The 18,238-nt window shown below is 43.0% G+C and overlaps 1 protein-coding gene across 8 annotated transcripts in view; it reads left to right on the top strand.

Moving 5' to 3' along the window:
* The window catches only part of foxp2 (forkhead box P2), a 110,139-nt gene that overhangs the window by 49,569 nt on the left and 42,332 nt on the right, over positions 1–18,238 (top strand). For 7 of the 8 annotated variants that reach the window (XR_004629347.1, XM_034673713.1, XM_034673709.1 and 4 more), the window contains one exon: positions 16,601–16,690. Coding sequence is in view for 5 of the 8 variants with exons in the window: in XM_034673713.1 (XP_034529604.1) it covers positions 16,601–16,690 (90 nt within the window). In the remaining 3 variants the exon portion in view is untranslated. Of the gene's footprint in view, positions 1–16,600; positions 16,691–18,238 lie in introns of those variants that run through there. The other variant, XM_034673712.1, reaches the window with a different exon arrangement.

Below are 18,238 nucleotides of genomic sequence, written 5' to 3'. Positions count from 1 at the left end.
ATAGGCCTGTAGTTTCCCCCTCCGCGATGACACTAAAGATATAGGGTGTGAATGACAGCACAGCTACTGTTTGCTCACCCTTCCCCAGACAAAACACAGTATTATTCTATTATCTATCCAGACGCCACCTCTTCCTTCTCCTTCTCCTGGCCACCCTTTTTTTCTCCTCCGTCTCATTCTTCAGCTCCTTCCAAACCTGGCCTGTCCATCTATGTTTAAGACACATTACATGTGGCCTTCTGGAATTTACAGTGGCGCTCTCCCAGTAACTCCATTTCGCACAGGAGTCCCCCGAGAGCACGGCGAAATGTCAAGCTGCACGGATTGAAAGAGAGACGAAGAGAAAGGGACAGAGACGGATAGAGAGAGAGCAGAGGAGATGGAGGAATAGAGACGGAGAGGATGAGAGAGATAGTCAGAGGGAAATCTGCTGGAAATAAATACTTATGGGTGTTTTATGCTTCAAGCAGTTGGGAGGTGTGGAGTAGCAAGGGTAGTCTACAGGTTGAGGGGCAGCAGGTGTAGAAAAAAGCAGACAATACTGAACACTGTTTGCTCTCCAAAAATATTGCGAAAAATTGTTTGTTATAAAATGGCACGTGCATTTAATGGAGGCCAGTTTACACATTACATTTGGGGCCTATATTAGATTTTTTTTACCAGTTTGATCATTAATACCCAGTACCAAATTGGGAACATGATGTTGGCCAAGTAATACATTAAGTGTTAACCCCTCCAAGAGGCAGTTATTGAGGCACCAATACCAAATAATAGGCACCTTAAAAGGCAGAGAGTGCGACCAGTATTGATATCACTTACAAAAAGTGTGTCCATACCAGTATCAGGCATGATCAGTATCATTACCAGTATCATGTCAGCCAGTATTGGTATTGGATCCGCTCTAGTACTTATGTTTTCCCTTGCCCCACATCAGCCTAGTGATGAACTGGCCAAGGTTTGCTAGCTTGGCGCAAACGTGAGGCATCCTTTGTTGAAGATAGTGTAGCATTTAGGTAATGTACTTACACCAGATTGTGTTGGTAGCATTTCCAGTATGACTAGCCATCAGTACTGGTATTGAAAACATTCTACCTCTCTCTTTCCCCTTTTTTACTGTGTAGCATATCAGCCCAGTAATAATGATCTGGGCCAAGGTTAATCACCTTATTGAAGAAGAGGCATTGATTGGGTAGCCATTACAACATTGTACATTGTAGGCAGTATCAGTGGATGATACCAAGTACCAGTTTTATCAACTTGGGTATTGGTATCAGTACCGGTATGTTACCAGCCTCACCAGCATAGTTCAATCAGGAGAGACGCAATTTGAAGATTAAATGTTATTTATTACAACTTAATGAATAATGAAACTTGACAGAAATATTTGGCATAAGGACTCTATGGGGGTAATTTTGTGAGCTTAGGATGTGTGAATTTGGCAGCAGAGAAAAAAACCCTAGAGTCCAGACTCTGGTGGTGGTGGTTGATGAATTCCAGGAATTGAAGACTTTGCGGAGACCAGATGGAGATGGGGAGGTGGAGGGGTGCGCGCCATCAATGCAAGAAGGAATTAGCGGGAGAGAGTTGTCTGAACTTTCGCTAGAGCTACATTTAGTATTGTTATTGAAAGCAGTATTGTTATTGAACACTTGGGATTGTCTTATATTCCCATTTTTTTTACGTGTAGCCCATAATCCTGTGATAAATGAACTGGGCCAGGGTTAACTACTCCACTGTAAATGATAGTCAGCCATTGGGTAGTCAATATGAGATAAAAGGAAGTATTGGAGGCCAATGCCAATACCTATATTGCCTTGGATGGTATTGGCCATAAACAGTATCCATACTAGTACTGTATCTTTCAGTATTGTGTTGAAAACACCCTAGCTGGCACATTTTTTCTCTTTTTTTTCCACCCATTCCTTTTGAAGTGTAGCGCATTAGCCCAGTGATAAATGAACTGGGCCAGGGTTAACCACCGCAGTGTAAATAAGAGGCAGCCATTGAGTAGCACACACTGTGGCCAGTCGCCCCAGAGTCTCCAGCCAACCTAGCACAGGCCGGGATCAATGGCCACTTCACAACTCATTTCCTTTTACGCCTCCCTAACTGCCCCGCTCCAGCTCTGGGAAATAAATGGCACTGGATCTATACGTCCACTCACACGAGCGCAAACACATACACAGGCATGCATGCACACATTCACACACTCTCTCTGAGTGAGCTGAGCAATTGCTTCAGCTCAATACCCTCCACAATAATTTATTTGCTTCGGAGGCGAATAGAGCGTCATCTGTCGTGGCCTCACAATCGAAAACAAGCATTCTGTCATTGTTTGTTGCCACTCCCCTGTCGTCGGCTTAAACAGAGTACCAGTCATTAATATGGTGAGGTGGAGTCTTACTGTCACCCACAGCCTGAAAGCACTCATGTAAATAGCTCTGCTGTGCTCCAAAGCGGTGTTAACAAGACAGAGAAAACACGTTTATTTGGGGGAGTTTGATTTCCAATGCACACAAGGTAACGCAAATGCTTCCCTTCCTCCCCCAACCAAATAAAAATCCAAGTGGCTTACAGTCATTTGATAGGCCACGACACCGCTATCCATTTAACAGAGCTTAAAAATCCTACATATGCATATGCCGGGGTAGTCTTAAGCTGACAACCAAAAGACAGGATTTGCTAGAAGGCAGCTTTGGAGTGTTGTGAATTTAACAAGCATGTCTAGTATTACAGTTCCTCTCCGCTTTAGCCATGAATAGTAACAAATCAGACTCTGAAACGCTTGCCTGATGGTTTGTTGTGTGTACCCCCCCTCCCTGCTTTCCCCTCTTCTAACTAAAATGACTTCTGCTTGAGAAGATGACTGGTGGAAAAATGTGGCGTCTTATATGTCACCTGTGCTCTCTTTGCACAGATTCCCTTCTAGCAGATTCCAGGTATCTATGCCATTTTTTTTTTCTCCTTCTGTTGCACTTGTTAACACTCCTCGCTGCTCCGATTACCTTCATCCCTGACCCATTTTTGAATATATAAATGGCTCTCCCCAGTTGTTTGTAGTTGTAACGCAAGCATGCTGCAAAGGGGAGATGCTCTTTTACGCATTGCCTCCAAACACCGTATACATATGTAAGAGATCCAGTCGGGGCTCTCGGTCCTCTCCCCTTCACAGCTTTTCATACAAATGCAGTAAATAAGCTGCGGCCGGAGGGAATTGAAGGCTTCGAACAGACGAACTGACTGACATGTCACTTAGCGCCGGCTTTGGCTCTCTTCACTGTTGGCTTTAGAGCTGAAGCTGCTGGGTTTTCAAGTGTATCAGGCAAGGCCAGGTGCTTACTTTGCTGTCAAGGTGGACTGACGTCTGTATTATTTACTACGTTGTAGAGACGTAAAACATGTTGTTTGCTTTGTTTTTTAAATGTAGGCTAACAGAGCAAACAGTTTGTCAAAGGTAAGAGGCAAAAAAAAAAATCTTTCTGGATGGTAAACTGAGCATGTCTTGAAGGCAGATAGAGAGAGTAACATGTACTTTACCCTGAGGTTAATGATGGAAGTCACACTATTGCATCGCAGGAGATAGACAGCCTCGCCAAACAGCCCGCCATTCCTCATCAACACCTAACCACTGCTTATTTACCCACACTGTGGGACTTAACTCGCACGAATTGATCGGTGATAGCACCACAAAGCTGCTTGTTCCACCCTGATAAAAGCGACAACCCACAAGCATATGCAGAACATGCTTTTGTGGGGGGCCAGGCGCGGCACTTCAAGCTCGACTAGACACTAAGCTGATATTGGTTTCACGCTTGAGTCCGTGGTGCGAAAATCTCTCCAATTGAAACCCGGAGATTTGATTGTTTCTGCATATGCATTTATCAGAAGTTTACATGATAAATATACATTAGCCCGGGGGCTTGGCCATGCGTGGTATTGTTTCAGCGATACTGTTCTTCATGCATTCCCCTTTTTCACCTGTTTGGACTTCATCATCCAATTCAGTGGGAACTGATAATCGTAATTTGCACAAAACTTCAAATGGATTTGTGAGAGTTTTGTGCATCGTTGGTCTTTCCCAGAACTATTGTCACAGAGAGGGACTACTTTTTTTGCAGCTTTAAATGTGTGCAGAGAGAATCCAACTTGAAATAGCTGCTTTTCTTTCACGCCAACCAGCTTGTGTCTGCACCATGACATAATTCCCAGACTCTAATGTTAATATCCCTACAGTATGTGTAAAACAGCCCCCATCCCCCTCTTGGCCTACTCCTGACTTAATTTTGTAATGCCTTCACACTCTTAAATGATATGTCATTTATCTTTCATACAAATTCCAGCCAGAGGTTTTATTTTTTTAATAACCACTGTAATTGTTCCGTCCTTGTATTGAGTGCTATGAAGGGAGTGATCATGCTTTTGGCACATTTATCAAAGCTCAAGCAAAAGGGGATGAAAAAAAAAACAGCAGAAAGGAGCTGGACTAAGTGTGCGACAGAGTGATAAATTTTCTTGTTAGGAGAAATTACATCCACTAACTTGAGCTACTTCAGCATGAAATTGAAAAAGAAGCATTTCTGGTGAATTTCCATTCTTGATTCAATGAAAGATGTAGATTAGCCCTTTGGAAAAGGGCGGGGAGCAAAAATGAAACTAAAGAAGTATGACTCCGCTCACGCTTGCTTGTTCTCAGAAGCGTGATATAGGATGCTGTTGGAAAAAAGGCTTTGTTTATGGAAGGAAAGCTCAGTCAGGCTGGTGGCAGATGAAAGAAAAAACATTAAACTTGCCTTTCTTTCTTTTCCTGTGTGTGTTTGTGTGTGTACCTTATGCATTTTTACATTTTTATCGCCAGGATAAGTCACAGTCTTTGCTCTTGATAGCTCCATCTCTTTCTTTCTTTTGCGGCACACACACACTTCTACACACACCGACACACTTTCAGACCCAGCAGCCTGTTCGAGTGAGGATGTTGGGGGGTGAAACACTGATTGATAGACGCTGGGTGTCAGAGTGGAAGGCAGATAACTATATCTTCTACAGGACATTTAAAGGTCAAACACACACCGCTGTAATTGGAATATTCACAAGACAACTACCAGAGTACAATGAAGGGTGGAGGGAAGAAGAGAGGAGGAGGAGGATCACAGGAACAGATATATGTTACATAAGGATAGAGATTGAGAGGGAAGAAGGAGGGTGGATGTGATCTGTTGCCCTTCCACGGGCTGATGTAGTGCTTTTTTTATTGAGGCCATTTTTTGGGGAAGTCTTTTTAAGTTGCAGCACCTCTAGTGGAATGCTAATTTTTAAGCCTTGGGGCTATTGGCAAGAGAAATAAAGTGACAAAAACTTCATAATAAAAACTTCAAATTCTTCAGTGGCAGTGGGGCTGCAACTAACAAATATCTTTGTCATCAGTTAAAGTGGAGAGTGTTTTCAAGTTAATGATTATTGTTTCAAAAAGTTTGTAAAAAGTCAGAACGTTGAGGAAAATGTGCATCACAATTTCCCATAATTATCTAACAGTTAACCAAAGACTTCTCTCAAATCCTTAAAATTCAGAAGCTACAACCAGCAAAAGTTTGATTTCATGTTTAAAAACTGTACACCTTTTTTTTCCTGACCAGTCATGTGACTATTACCCAATATCTGTAAACTCAAAGCGGTTGTTTGAAAGATAAACCTGGCGTGCGTGCTTCACACACTCAGCCTTAATAGGCCTATATCTCATGTCACTTGCATGTCATTACAGCCGAAGGCGATTCTCAGTGTTAGCCAAGAGGCAGAGTGATGTCATCCACAGCTAAGGTCACGGTGCTCTCTCATCGACCCCAGAACAGGAGAACACTTAGACTCAGCACTGAACCTGAGCTCGGCCCCAGCAGACAGACACACACTCATACTATTGACCTGCAACAGCAGAGCCCCTCCAAGACGAGATCTGATGTACTCATACACACCAACACACAGATACACACTCACTCACACACACTTTGTGGATTTTAAATGACATCTGCTGCTTTTGTTGGCTTAAAGATGGATGACAGTGACACTCAACAGCTTTCCTGTTTTTTCCTAATCATTGTTTTGCGTTCCTTCTCAGGATATGAGTGTGTATGAGCTGTGTACATGTTGTGCGTTTCTTTATCAGTGTTTTCATGAAGTGTAAACACACTTAAATGTGGTTTACCTTCCCCGGATGCAGCAACCATTTATTTACCTCTTTTACCCTCGGCCCTTGTCTGCTCATGCACACGTGTCAGCACATTCTTCTACCAAGCATCTATTGGTATTGGCATTCTGCACAAAAAGCAGCTCTTCCACAGCTTGTTCTCTAGTGCCAGTCAGATCTGGTGGTGCTAGTCGCCTCTGGCCATGTTGTTTTTGGAGTGGAAGGCTCTTAATAAAGCCTTGTCAACACAGACAGACGCAAACGCCCCAGAAAACAACTTCATTCTGGGTCTGATCCTCTGAAATAATGATGAGGATCCCAGTTTGTGCTGGAATAAGGTTGTTTCTTTTACAGTGCTATAATTGCTTTTAAATAGCCATATACTTAGTGTGTATCAATATGCTACTTTAAGATATAAAGATTACTCAATCTTAAACAAATCTTTGTACTATTTGTTAGTCACTATGTCTAAGCAATGAGGTCTTCTTTCCACAATTCCAGTTTTTCCACTGCTCTCAGCGTGAGCTTGGGCTGAATGCAACATTTCAGATCAGGTATTCATCCAGCTGTGTGACCTCCACTCGCCTGGAACTGCGAAAAAGAGAGGGATCATAATCATCTAAAGAAGAAATCAAGCGTTTCAGGGGCTAGACAGCGTGTGTGTCCAACAGAGAATGTTGTGTGTTTGTAATATTTTTTTCTTATTGTGGCTGCCTCATACCAGCTTTACTTGGTCAAAGGGAACACTTGACCTCAAACACACACACACACACACACATACACGCTATTCTTTCCCATCTTCCAGCCACACAAATACCTTCCCTCTGCCGCTTCTCTTCTTCTCAGTCTGTCTCTTTGTGATAGTATATTGTAGTAGCTCTCACTTGTCTGCCTCTAAAGGACTTCCCTAAGAGCAGCAGTAGATAAAGAGCGCTGCTGAATGGGTCTGCTGTCACCTTATCTAAACGGAGCGCTGCGGCACAGGTCAAAGTGAAGACTTGCTAAAGCCACCAGCAGAGAGAGAGAGAGAGAGAGAGAGAGAGAGAGAGAGAGAGAGAGAGAGAGAGAGAAAGAGAGTGAGGGGTAAAAAGGGGGCTTTGTGAGGTTTTAAGTGATAAAGAACAGAAGAAAAATACTGGGATAAAGGAAGAATAGCTGAAAAAGAAGCAAAATGACTCAGTTTGACTAAGAGCTAACAAGCTGAGATTTATGGCTCCACTTCAAACATGCAAAAACTACACAACTAGCTTCTTTTTTATATAAGGGGTTGGAAACTCAGCTTGAATACAACTCAAACAGTTGTTCTTCCTTGTTTGAACATATACTCTACCATTTGTACAGAACATCTGTTGTGATAAGCGCAGGTGATGCGGTGGTAGCAAATGTTAGCAGTGTACAACAGCAGGCTAGAATTTATGTTTGGACTTCAGATGTGTTAAAAATACACAAAAACCTTCTTTCATATGGAGTGATGGTATTCTGTGTAAGAGTTCATCTTAGTAGAGCTAAAGTAGAGCTATTATTATATTAAGTCCATGAACCCTCCTGTTACCCTCAAATTTACTAACATCTTTTATCCTTGGGGTCAATTTGAACCCAGCAATAAACCTCCAGAAACTGATTGTTACCTAGGTTTATGTGTCAGGTACTTTATGTTTCTTTGTTGACTGTCTAAATAGCCCTTTAAATAAAATATATTCCAACATAAACACAATATAAAGCATTTAGAAGGACTTTATTTGTAAAACAGAACATCAAACTGCTGGGAGTCTGTCATGCTCTTGTTGGCCCTGCCTTGTTTCTATGCTATTGAAACATTTGATGACACAGGATACATCATTGAATGTCTTTAGAGACATCGTGGCTGGAAATATTATATCTCAATATAAAGGTTGGCGATTCGATCCCAGCTCCCGCAGTCACATGTGGAAGTGTCCTTGGTTGTAGTAACCTCAATATCATCCAAAACAACCAAAACAAATGTGTGTGAAATGTTGATATTTCTTATGTCATATACAGCAAAAACAGCATTGGGTCGAATTGACCCCAATGAACACGGATGCGTAATTTTTTTTTCAGGAAATTAGAACACATCAATATTAAAATTTTACATTTTCCCAGTTGTCCCCATTAAATTAGGACAATTCATAAAATATGAAGCCAAAAAAAAGATGTTAGTCATTAATTTAGAGATGTTAAACATTGAATGGGGTCCAATTGACCCCAAGGATAATAGGAGGGTTAAACTATATGCAGAGAATAAAGTGTTACTCAAAGGTACAATGTTAGTGAAGGTTAGCAGTTGCAGTGAACGACAGCACGCTAGACGTTGTAGTTGTTAGTTGGTCTTGCTAATCTGCACTCAAGCGGCAACCTCCAGTCTAAAAATATGAGTCCAATGCAGAAGTGCTAAAAACTGCAGTTCATCGAGGATCCACTTGAGGCTGTCTCCTGAAGTACTGGAAACCACATACACACCAATTCAAAAAAGCCGATCTTTACAGCAGAAATAAACATGTTTACAGCCTGGTACAAAAAACGGGTGTAATCTGGATAGCTCATTTCTCGATCGGCACACACTGTATGGAGGATGATTTTTTTTCTAACGTGGCGATTTCAAAGATATTGAAATTACGAGTCTTCCAATGAGAGGCACAGCTGACATGATTGACAGACGGGAACACTGTAGCTGTTGGCTAGGAGGCTCAAAGCCCGCCTCTTTACTTCACAATCACTCGACAGCAGCAATATGGCTGCTGCTGATAATTGGCCTCAAAACAGCTCTTCAGAAACAGATAAGTGACGTCACCGATACTACATACATTATTAATACAGTCTATGTCTGCACTTAATGTATTTTGGGGCTATTTGCACAGATAACCCGGAGTGATAACATCCCAACACGTGAATGCTACTAGCAAATATTAGCCGTTGCTGTGAACAACAGCAGGCTAGCACATATGGTTTAACTTTAAGCCTGCTAAAAATACACAAAATGCAAAGTTTAAGGCTAATGTGTTGCACCGCAGTTTAAACATAAAAAGAAACACTCATTTGTTTCATACTAGAACAGATTTCATTGTATTTGCACAGAATATCCATAGTTATAACAACAGGAGGTGCAATGTTAGCGGTTAGCAAGCAGTGCCCTTTGTTATTCCTGGCCAACCTCCCAACGGCAGAGCTTAAGCAGACACATACATTCTGGTCCATATGCACTCTTCAACTCCCTCTCACAGACATAAACACACACACACTTAATATATCTGATGGGCAAAACAGACCTATGTTTTGTCTTAGTTAGTGGAAAAACAAGTGTAAGGTTACACAATGGAGTGAGACACCCCCAAGCCCCTCCTACCTCTAACACTCTTCTCCCCCATATCAGTGCTCTTCTTCCTGGGGTAGGAGCGAGCAAATTCATCTCGGCAATCCTCCCGGGAGGGTGTAGCTATGCAGCTCTGTTTACTGTGGCAGAAAGTTAATATAAATTTTCATCAGTGGGGGAAGTTTACACATATGATTCTATTTGTCCTTCATTATTAGCACCTGAGTCTGGGGCTGGGGAGGCATAATTGTCTACAGACGCAGGCCAAATAGATGCAAGGGAAAGGCAAATAAGCACAGCCCAAAATAATTTGATGCTTGTGTGTTACAATCCTCCACCCAAGGAATTCTTAATCTAGAGAATCAATAAACAAGGGGTGAGAGGCGTGGGAGAGAGTAAGGGGGAAAGAAAGACAGAGAGATGAGAGGAAGAAATGAATAATGGGATATGAGTAGAGAAGGAGGGGAGAGAGAAAGAAGTTTAGTTGAATTTAAGGTGCATTAAAGAGGTGGGAAGTAAAAGACAGCAAGTGATCAATATTTAAGGCTTTCTTTCCAAGGAAATGTTTGCTCTTTGTACGTGGAGACAGAGGTAGCAGGTAGCTGGAAAGAGTGGGATAGAGATAGCAGAAGGGGACACAGAAGCCCATTGTTCTGCCGGATAGCTTTACCTCCATCCTGAGGCCAGAGCAGACTCTCCATGGACCTCTCCCCTCCCTCCCTTGTTCACTTCAGACTGTTGATTTATTGAGTCATACATTCAAATGCTCATTACTCCTACATACTTTCCAAATTCTCTCCCCTCCTTTATTTTTTCTCCGGTAGTTTCTCATGAAAACACCATTTGTGAAATCACCTTTTTGTCTGCGTTTAGGTGCCGCAAACACGAGCAGTTGTTTAAGCCACATTTGAGTAATAAAAATGCATTCCGGGTTGATCACAAGATTTGCAACCAACATGGCTGATCTTACTTGTTTATCCACTCATTAGTCGAGCAAATATGCTCTCAAATGCGCATGTTTCAAAGTCTAAAAATATTTTGTTTGTGCACCTCCAGGCACTTTCTCATTAGCTTCAACTTTCAGCGTTTGCATTTGACATAAAAAACAAAAAACAAAATCCAATCTTTTCACGTTGCAACAACCTTATTAATTTGCATTCCTGCAACTTTTCACCCTGCTGCTGTCTGTGTCGGCAATTCCAGTCAAAAGAAGTCATTATTTTTTACTTCCTTTCCCTAAATACTAAACTCAGCAGATGTGGTTATATCCAGGTGTGTATTGAGCTCTGCGTGGGCTTTGTGGAGGCGATGGGGGAACTGAATCTGCAGCTATTGCTGAGGCACTAGTGCATCATCACCAGTTCTGACCTTTCAAAAGTATACAAGTCTTTCTAATCATCTGGTCGAGTTACTTGAGGTGAATGGAATCAATCGAAGCCCACACACATCAGAGTTAAATCTTTATTTATGTAGCAGTAACTTTTGAAGCTTTGCCAGTCCTCTACTGTTGCATGAAGACCGTTTTAGGCCCCTGCTTTTGCAGCAATGTTCCACTTTGCTTGTTTTCACAAACTCAGGCCCCACTTTGGCATTCAGACATTGTATGTTGCATCTTATCCTCCTCCCCCTTCTCTTCTCATTTGTCTATCCTCTCCAGCTAGCCCCTCTAAATCCATATCCATCCATCCATCTGCCCTGAATCCACTTATATAAGAAGATAGGGTGTAAATATTTTGGTGTGGAGTGTCAGCGCATATCTCCCCAGCCAGCGGGGCCACAGCCTCAGTCCAATCAGCAATGTTTGTTTGTTCAGCTTAAACTGTTTGTGCCTTGTTTTCCGTGGCCTGCGAGTCTCACTGCAGCTTGATAAAGTGTCACACTTTTTCCTTTTTTTTTTTTTTTTTTCGCCTCCTTCTGTGTCTGTGTTTCCTGGAAGGGAAGATAGATAAGCCTGGTGGTGTGGTGCTGTGCTTTTGTGTGTGTTTATGTGTGCAAAAATGTGTGTGAGTGTGGGGGGAGTTGTCAAAGCTGTCAGCATGACTGGAGTTGTTCTGGCCGACAGCCTGGTGTTGGAACAGCAGCCCTCTACTCCCCACAACAAACACACACACATGAATACACACAAAACATCTGTTCTGCACGCCACTGTGAGACTGTTTTTATGAGTCAACACATTTCTTATTGATCAACAACTGATATACACCATGTTTGCTTAGGCTGTGTAAAGGCAGGAGTGAGGTGATAAGATACATATCATGACACAAAGTTACCAACCTAATATATTATGATAGTTTACACAAGACTATATAGTGCACTTTCTCTGAGTCTATTACAGCTGTTTTATTACCTGGTTTTCTACTTATTACTGAGCTGTGTCAAATACTTGACGCTGATTGGTCGAAACCCAATGACAAGGGTGATTCATTCTCAACTACAAACTGGACACTAGGGTCAACCTGGTCAAACACATCATATATCACAACAATCAGTGGAAAGTAATCAGGCACGTTTCATCTCTGCCTGTTGACACTGCGGCAAAAATGCCAAACATTAAAGCCAAAATGCTTATATCCGTCTCCGGCAGACAAATTATGACAGTTACTCTGAACCCCAAACTGCTGAGATGAACTGATGTTGATTTTCCCTAACTGTAGGACTGTCTGCCATCAGTTTATTAATGTGACTTGATTGGGTGAATGTGACAAGTAGTGTGAAAGCCCTTTTGATTGGCCAGAAAGAGTAGAAAAGTCTTATATAAGTAAGTCTGTGTTTGGCAGGTTGCAGCTACTTCAACCTGTCAACCAGGATAGAGACTTGGCAATGGTTACCAACCTTGTTGCCCATCTATAGGTGCATTTTGACCAAGAGTTCCGGGGTTCTTTTTAGAGCCCAGAACTACTTTCCCCGGAACTAAAAGGTTCCTGTGCCCCCATTGTTGTCTGCGTTTTGACCACAGGCTGAAGTCCCGGGTAGATTGTGCAAATCAGGCCAGTGACGTATGGAGAAAAAAAATGTATGTTAAATAATATTTTGAAATCTTAATAAAAAACTAGACTAGTATGCATTCCCAGGATCTCCCTCTGTGTTTTAACATCTGTGTTAACTCCACAAACATGTTTGACCGAATGTCCCAGGACCTTTGGAAAGTACTACCCCCCCCAAGCAGGGGCTTTTCAGGGGGGAGATTATCTAAATTTAGAGACCCTGGTTCCTCCGGTCGAAACGCACATAGTTCAGGGGTAAAGTTCCTGCGGTTGAAAAACGCCTTATGGTCTCTTGTGGTTCAAAAAAAAAAGATGGCGATGACCAAAATGCAATTGTCAAGGCTTGAAAATGGATGGACATAAACCAACTGGGGATCACATGGTCATTTTGTCCAATTCTTTCACACAGTCTATAGTTCAAACCCCAACACCAAATTCACTATTGCCTTGATTTTCAGCATTAATTACAAGTAATGAAGGATCATGAAATACAGTATCATAATACTAAAGTATCTCGATATTTCCCTCAAACCTAGTGTTTACAGAAACACTCTGAAGGGGTCACACTGCCATGAAGGTGTTGTGGGGCCCCTCATTTCATACCTGTGTCATCATTCCAATATCTCCTATATCCTCTAATAACAACAACTCCCAACGTGACCCACGCCAGGAAGTGATCTGCGCTGTCCAAACACAATGTCACAGCCCCTCAGATATATCCAATTCCAATGTCACGGCTGCATATCGTGTCAGTCTCCAGGTGGATTTGAAAGAGTGACATTCTTAGTGGAAGGCTTATTTCTTGCACGCAACCCCCCCACACCCACGCCCCCCCCCCCCCTGCACCACACACAATAAGCAATCTGGAGATTTGTTATGGTTCGGCCTAGTGTTGCGGGGCCTGCTAATGTGTTTCATGCTTGTTTAAGATCTTTGCATGCTCTTTACAAAGGTGCATTGTGATAGGTGTTGCTTATTACCCTGTTCAGTACAGAGTCTAAACACTGGGGCCCAGAGAGTGGAGGATAGAGTTAGAGAGGGATGAATGGATGCTTGATGTGTGTTTTTTTTCTCCCCCCCCCCCTCTCTGTCAGTCTCTTCTCACTCTCTTTTTTCTCCCTCTCTGGTGATCTCTGCATGCCTATTAATGTAGCAGAGGAATGCCTGTGTAAACATTCTTGTTTCTCAGTCCGTTTCGCATAATAGTCGCCTGTATCGCCTTTCTCCTGACCTCACTATCTGAAACCAATTACAGCAGATCCATTTGGGCTGAATCTTATTTTCATAAGGATCCCCGTGTCGCGGTCTCGGTCGCTCCGTGTGTTATTTTCCCTCCTCTTGTTTTTTCCCTTTTTTCCAACCTCGGTGATGGATATCAACATCAAATATGCCTCTGAGTGCCTTGTTATTTATATAGTGGGGTCTGGCTCTTTCTCTCCCCCTCTCCCTCTCTTTCTCTGTCTGTCTGTCTCGCTCGCCCATTCTGAAGAATGTGTCACATTGTACTGTTTATACAATGTGTGCATTAATAGACCGGGGATGTCATTTTTTCTTGCATAGCAACCCAGGTTAAATAGACGGTGCGCCCGCACTCGTCTGTGTTTTTGTCCGCTCCGGCAGCTCTTCAGCAAACTTTTGATGACTTTCCTTGGCATTTTGCGCTTTTTGTACTAGGAGATGGGCTCCAGCTTGCCATCTCTGTGGAGTGGGAAAAGTGGGTGGCACAAATTGGTGCTTTTTACTGTAATGGCTGAATACTCAGAACCAGTGAAAGCGAGCAGACAGGACTTTTTTTTCTCTCTCTCTCTCTCTCTCTCTCTTACCTTCCACACAGTTACAGACTTTCAGAAAAATGGCTAACCCTGCTTCCGTGGAAGAGGTGACAGACAGTTTCAGGCATGACAAACCGCTGTGGAAAAGTTTTGCCGGCGTTGATAGGCCCTGTGTTATGTTTGGAGAAGAACTCTTTATGCAGTCTGAGCAGACTTCTTCTTTAATAAGCCGGCTGTAGCTGATCTCTCTGCTTCACCCCTGCACGTCACCTCTCATGCCTGCACCTCCCTCGATATTTACCTGCCATGGATATTGGCAGCGTGGTTAAAAACATCTCTCCCTCTGTACTCTTGACCGTGTGTAATATATCGAGTGGCTCTCTTGACTTTGGATATAACACAGTGAGTCATTATTGATTCACACACGGATAAACATTTCCTCCTGACAGCGACGCCGGGTTGCGCTCATCAGGCAGCCTTCCCCTCTAACTACTGTGTGCAGGACTCAATAAACCTTATAATTACTTTGATTCACCAATCACGGGGAGATTAATTAGGCCCTGTGTTTTTAATTAGCAACGTGATTGGCTGCATTCAGTGAATTTGTTTTGTCTTTTGCCTTCAGTGCATGCAGCAAATGTTTGGTTTCCCATCCATTAAGCCAAAACCCACAAGGAACAAAGTGGTGCGTGTGCTTAATTTTTGCAGGTGTGCGAGTGGCAACTTTTTAAACGTGAATGTGTGTGTGTGTGTTTGAAACGGATCACATTACACACACACACTCACACGCATACAAAGCAGTGGAGACTGTGCTGCTCTTACCAAGGAGACGGATCAATGCGTTTAGGACCCAGTGCCAGTGTAATGTGTTTGTTTACTTGAGTTCAGAGAGCCTGGCTCCTCCTGAGCACCCAGACAGACAGACCCCCACCACTCCACGCATTCCCCCTCCTCCCCCTACATCCTCAGCTCTGTCTTTTCATAATTGATCAGGGGGTGGCTGCACTCCCTGAGGGGTTAAGACATGGCAACTTTTTTTTTTCTCCCCTCCCTCTCATTTTTTTCTCCCTCGCTCTGTCCCTCTCCCTCTCTCGTCTTCTCCTCTTGTTTGCTCAGGATCTCAATGTACTAGTTCAAACATTGTTCCCACCAGCTGGTAGAGCTGCGCCATATGCACGCCCTGTCAAGGCAGCTGTTGTCATGGATACTGGCAAGCGCCAGAAAATAAAAATGAGCTGAGGAGGTGTCACTCTCCATCTGAGTTTTTCCTCCCCTCCTACTCGTCCTCTTCTTTTTTCATCAAAAAAAAGAAACACCTGTGAAGTTGTTGTGTTGTGTTGTGTTGTGTGTACGCATACATGTTTTTTTTTCTCCCCCCCCCCCACTTGATGCTTGTGGGCCCGAGGAATACAAGCTATACTCCTGTGTGGAGCAGCAGCAGCAGCAGTAGTAGTAGCAGCAGCAGCTGTGCACAATGTTCTTTTCTGCCAGACTCTTTCATCCAGCTGCTCTTGAAGAATCGCAGTGAAGCTGCTGGCCCAGCTGCCGCCGTACCTGTGTGAAGCTGGAGCTCGCTCGTCAAACAAATGCGGGGAGAAAAAAAGGGGCGGGAGGGGATCTGTAATCCCATCAAACCCTGGAGAAATAAATTACACCACATCCCGGCCCTTTCTGATTCTTATCATCCATGTCTAGCAAGCAAATCAGAGTGTTGATAGCAAATTTTACAACTTATAATCAGACTTCCTTTAATTTTGCATGTGTCGTGCAAACATCTATGAAAGGTCTCTCTTTCCCCTTCCATCCCTCCGTCTTTCTACCTATCGACCAACCATCCCTTGCTTATGAGCACCCTTTAATGCACAGTGTAAAACCTGTGCAGCTAGTTAATTCACTCTAAATGTAATCTGATGTTGATTTTGTCAACTTTAATTACAGCTCCCAGGGACACTTCACATGGCGCTGCCTCTACTTCAAATTGATATTATGAATATGCAAATGCGCTGGTAATTTGCAGAGAGAAGTGGGTATTTCACTTGAGCATGCACTAGACAGGTCAATTCTACTGACGCTCTGCCTTTTTTTCCCCCCCAGCCCACCACCCTCCTCCACCCTCTTCTTCTTCACTGTATTTATTCTTGATCACAGACTGGAAATTGTTACTAAAACGCATCTCAAATGCAGTGTGAATCTAAGAAAAACCTGCTGATATTTGACAGGAAAAGATGACTCTTCTGTCCCTTGAAAATCTGAATAACTTGTGCAGTCAGCTTCAAGAAAGTCTCCCTTCTTCCTCTCTTTTTCTCACACCGCCTTTTGTCTTGTCTCCCTTTCTACCCAGGCCCTACAAGCAGCGAGGCAATTACTCTTGCAGCAGCCAGGCAGTGGCCTGAAATCTCCAAAGAGCCAGGACAAGCAGCGTCCACTGCAGGTAAGAAAAAAAAAAAAAAAAAAGAAGCTGCCTCCCCCCGTCTAATCTCTTAAGTCCATCCATAATACATGCTCCTCGGCAAAAGAAGATTTCCTCTGTTCCACAAGTGTGTTTGATTTGCCGACGCAATCCTCGGACCTGCCGCTGGAATCCTAACGCTGGACAAAGCTAGTCCCTGAGGATGCAAAGCGTCACATACATACGAGAAAAACAAAACAGAGGCAGACTGCAAAGAGAAATGTAAGATTAAAAGGCCATGTGTCATTTTCAAGCTCACATTTTCTATGTTAGGGAGCGTTTTAGAGCCATTGGATTGTGAGTTCCCATCAAACTGGACGATAGCTACTCCATCCTTCCTCAAATGTATGCTGGATTACAAACCCTCCTATCTAAGCAGCTCTGCTCTCTATCCACAGTGCTGTTGACACTTAAAGATGCAGAGGTTAGTTATTATTTGAAAGATATGTCAGCCTGACACAGACAGCTAATTTTACCCGCCTGTCATTTTCACTCTTCAACGCTAATTTGCCTTATTGATTCGTAGAGCTGTCTATTTCTGTTGTCAGTGATTTGGAAAAGGTCACACTTGTACACACACGCATACACACCGACACCACACTCACACATACATACACATTAACACAATGCCTGCAACCCTCTTTCTTCCTGGTGTTGCCATTTTCCTCACAGTCTCGTCTTCCATGCTCGTTTAAACCAACAAGACGGTTAGTTGGTTTTTCTGGCCCCAAATTATGTAAGGCCTCTTGACATCTGCTCCATGTTTTTATTATTAGTGAGTTTTTTTTCTTCCTTTTATTTAATTTATTTTTTCGCCGTTTGAAATTGAAGTGTGGGAGTTTGTGCCCTCCACTCGGCTAATAAGTACTATCAAGGAGCAATGGTTTACCTCATTAGGGGTTCTGTGCATTTCATTAATGTCAGGGAAATTGGCGTTAACCTCACCCGTTGATATTTTCACAGAGTCTAACAATGGCGACACCTTCAATTGGAGTCACACCCCTGTGTACCTAATTACGTACAGGCGAAGAGATAAGACTCAGTCATGCTTTTGCATTTTAATAATTCTGCTCCACCTCATCAAGAGTGTGAATAATTCCAGTATTCACATATATGTTTTCGCAGAGTGTTTATTCATTACAGTGTGTATTTCTTATTTATTTTGCCGCATTAAAACAACCGAATACTTCATTAAACCAAAGGTCTCTGTAGCTCATCGTTGAGCTCCATTGCTCTTCCTCTGTTTGGCGTTCTGTATGCGAGGTGAATGCATTCAAACAAATGGGATACTGATCTACAAATGCCTGCATAGTCGCCAATTGCAATACATACAAGGCAGGAAGAACAATATTGAACGAGAGCGGTGCGGGTGTATGATAACTGTCCACCCCTGCTCAAGCCCCTGCCTCTAATAACACCAGCACATGGTAAATATTGAATATTTACATTTGCTTACTCCATCCTTGCCTTGTGTTGGCGATATGAATCAATATGAATCAGAGGGGCCTGCCGATCGGCCTGTCCTCAGCT

This window comes from Notolabrus celidotus, chromosome 21 (assembly GCF_009762535.1).
Source record: "Notolabrus celidotus isolate fNotCel1 chromosome 21, fNotCel1.pri, whole genome shotgun sequence".
NCBI classification, from domain to species: domain Eukaryota; kingdom Metazoa; phylum Chordata; class Actinopteri; order Labriformes; family Labridae; genus Notolabrus; species Notolabrus celidotus.
The sequence above is the reverse complement of the archived record's forward strand: the minus strand, read 5'-3'. Positions and strand labels throughout refer to the sequence as shown.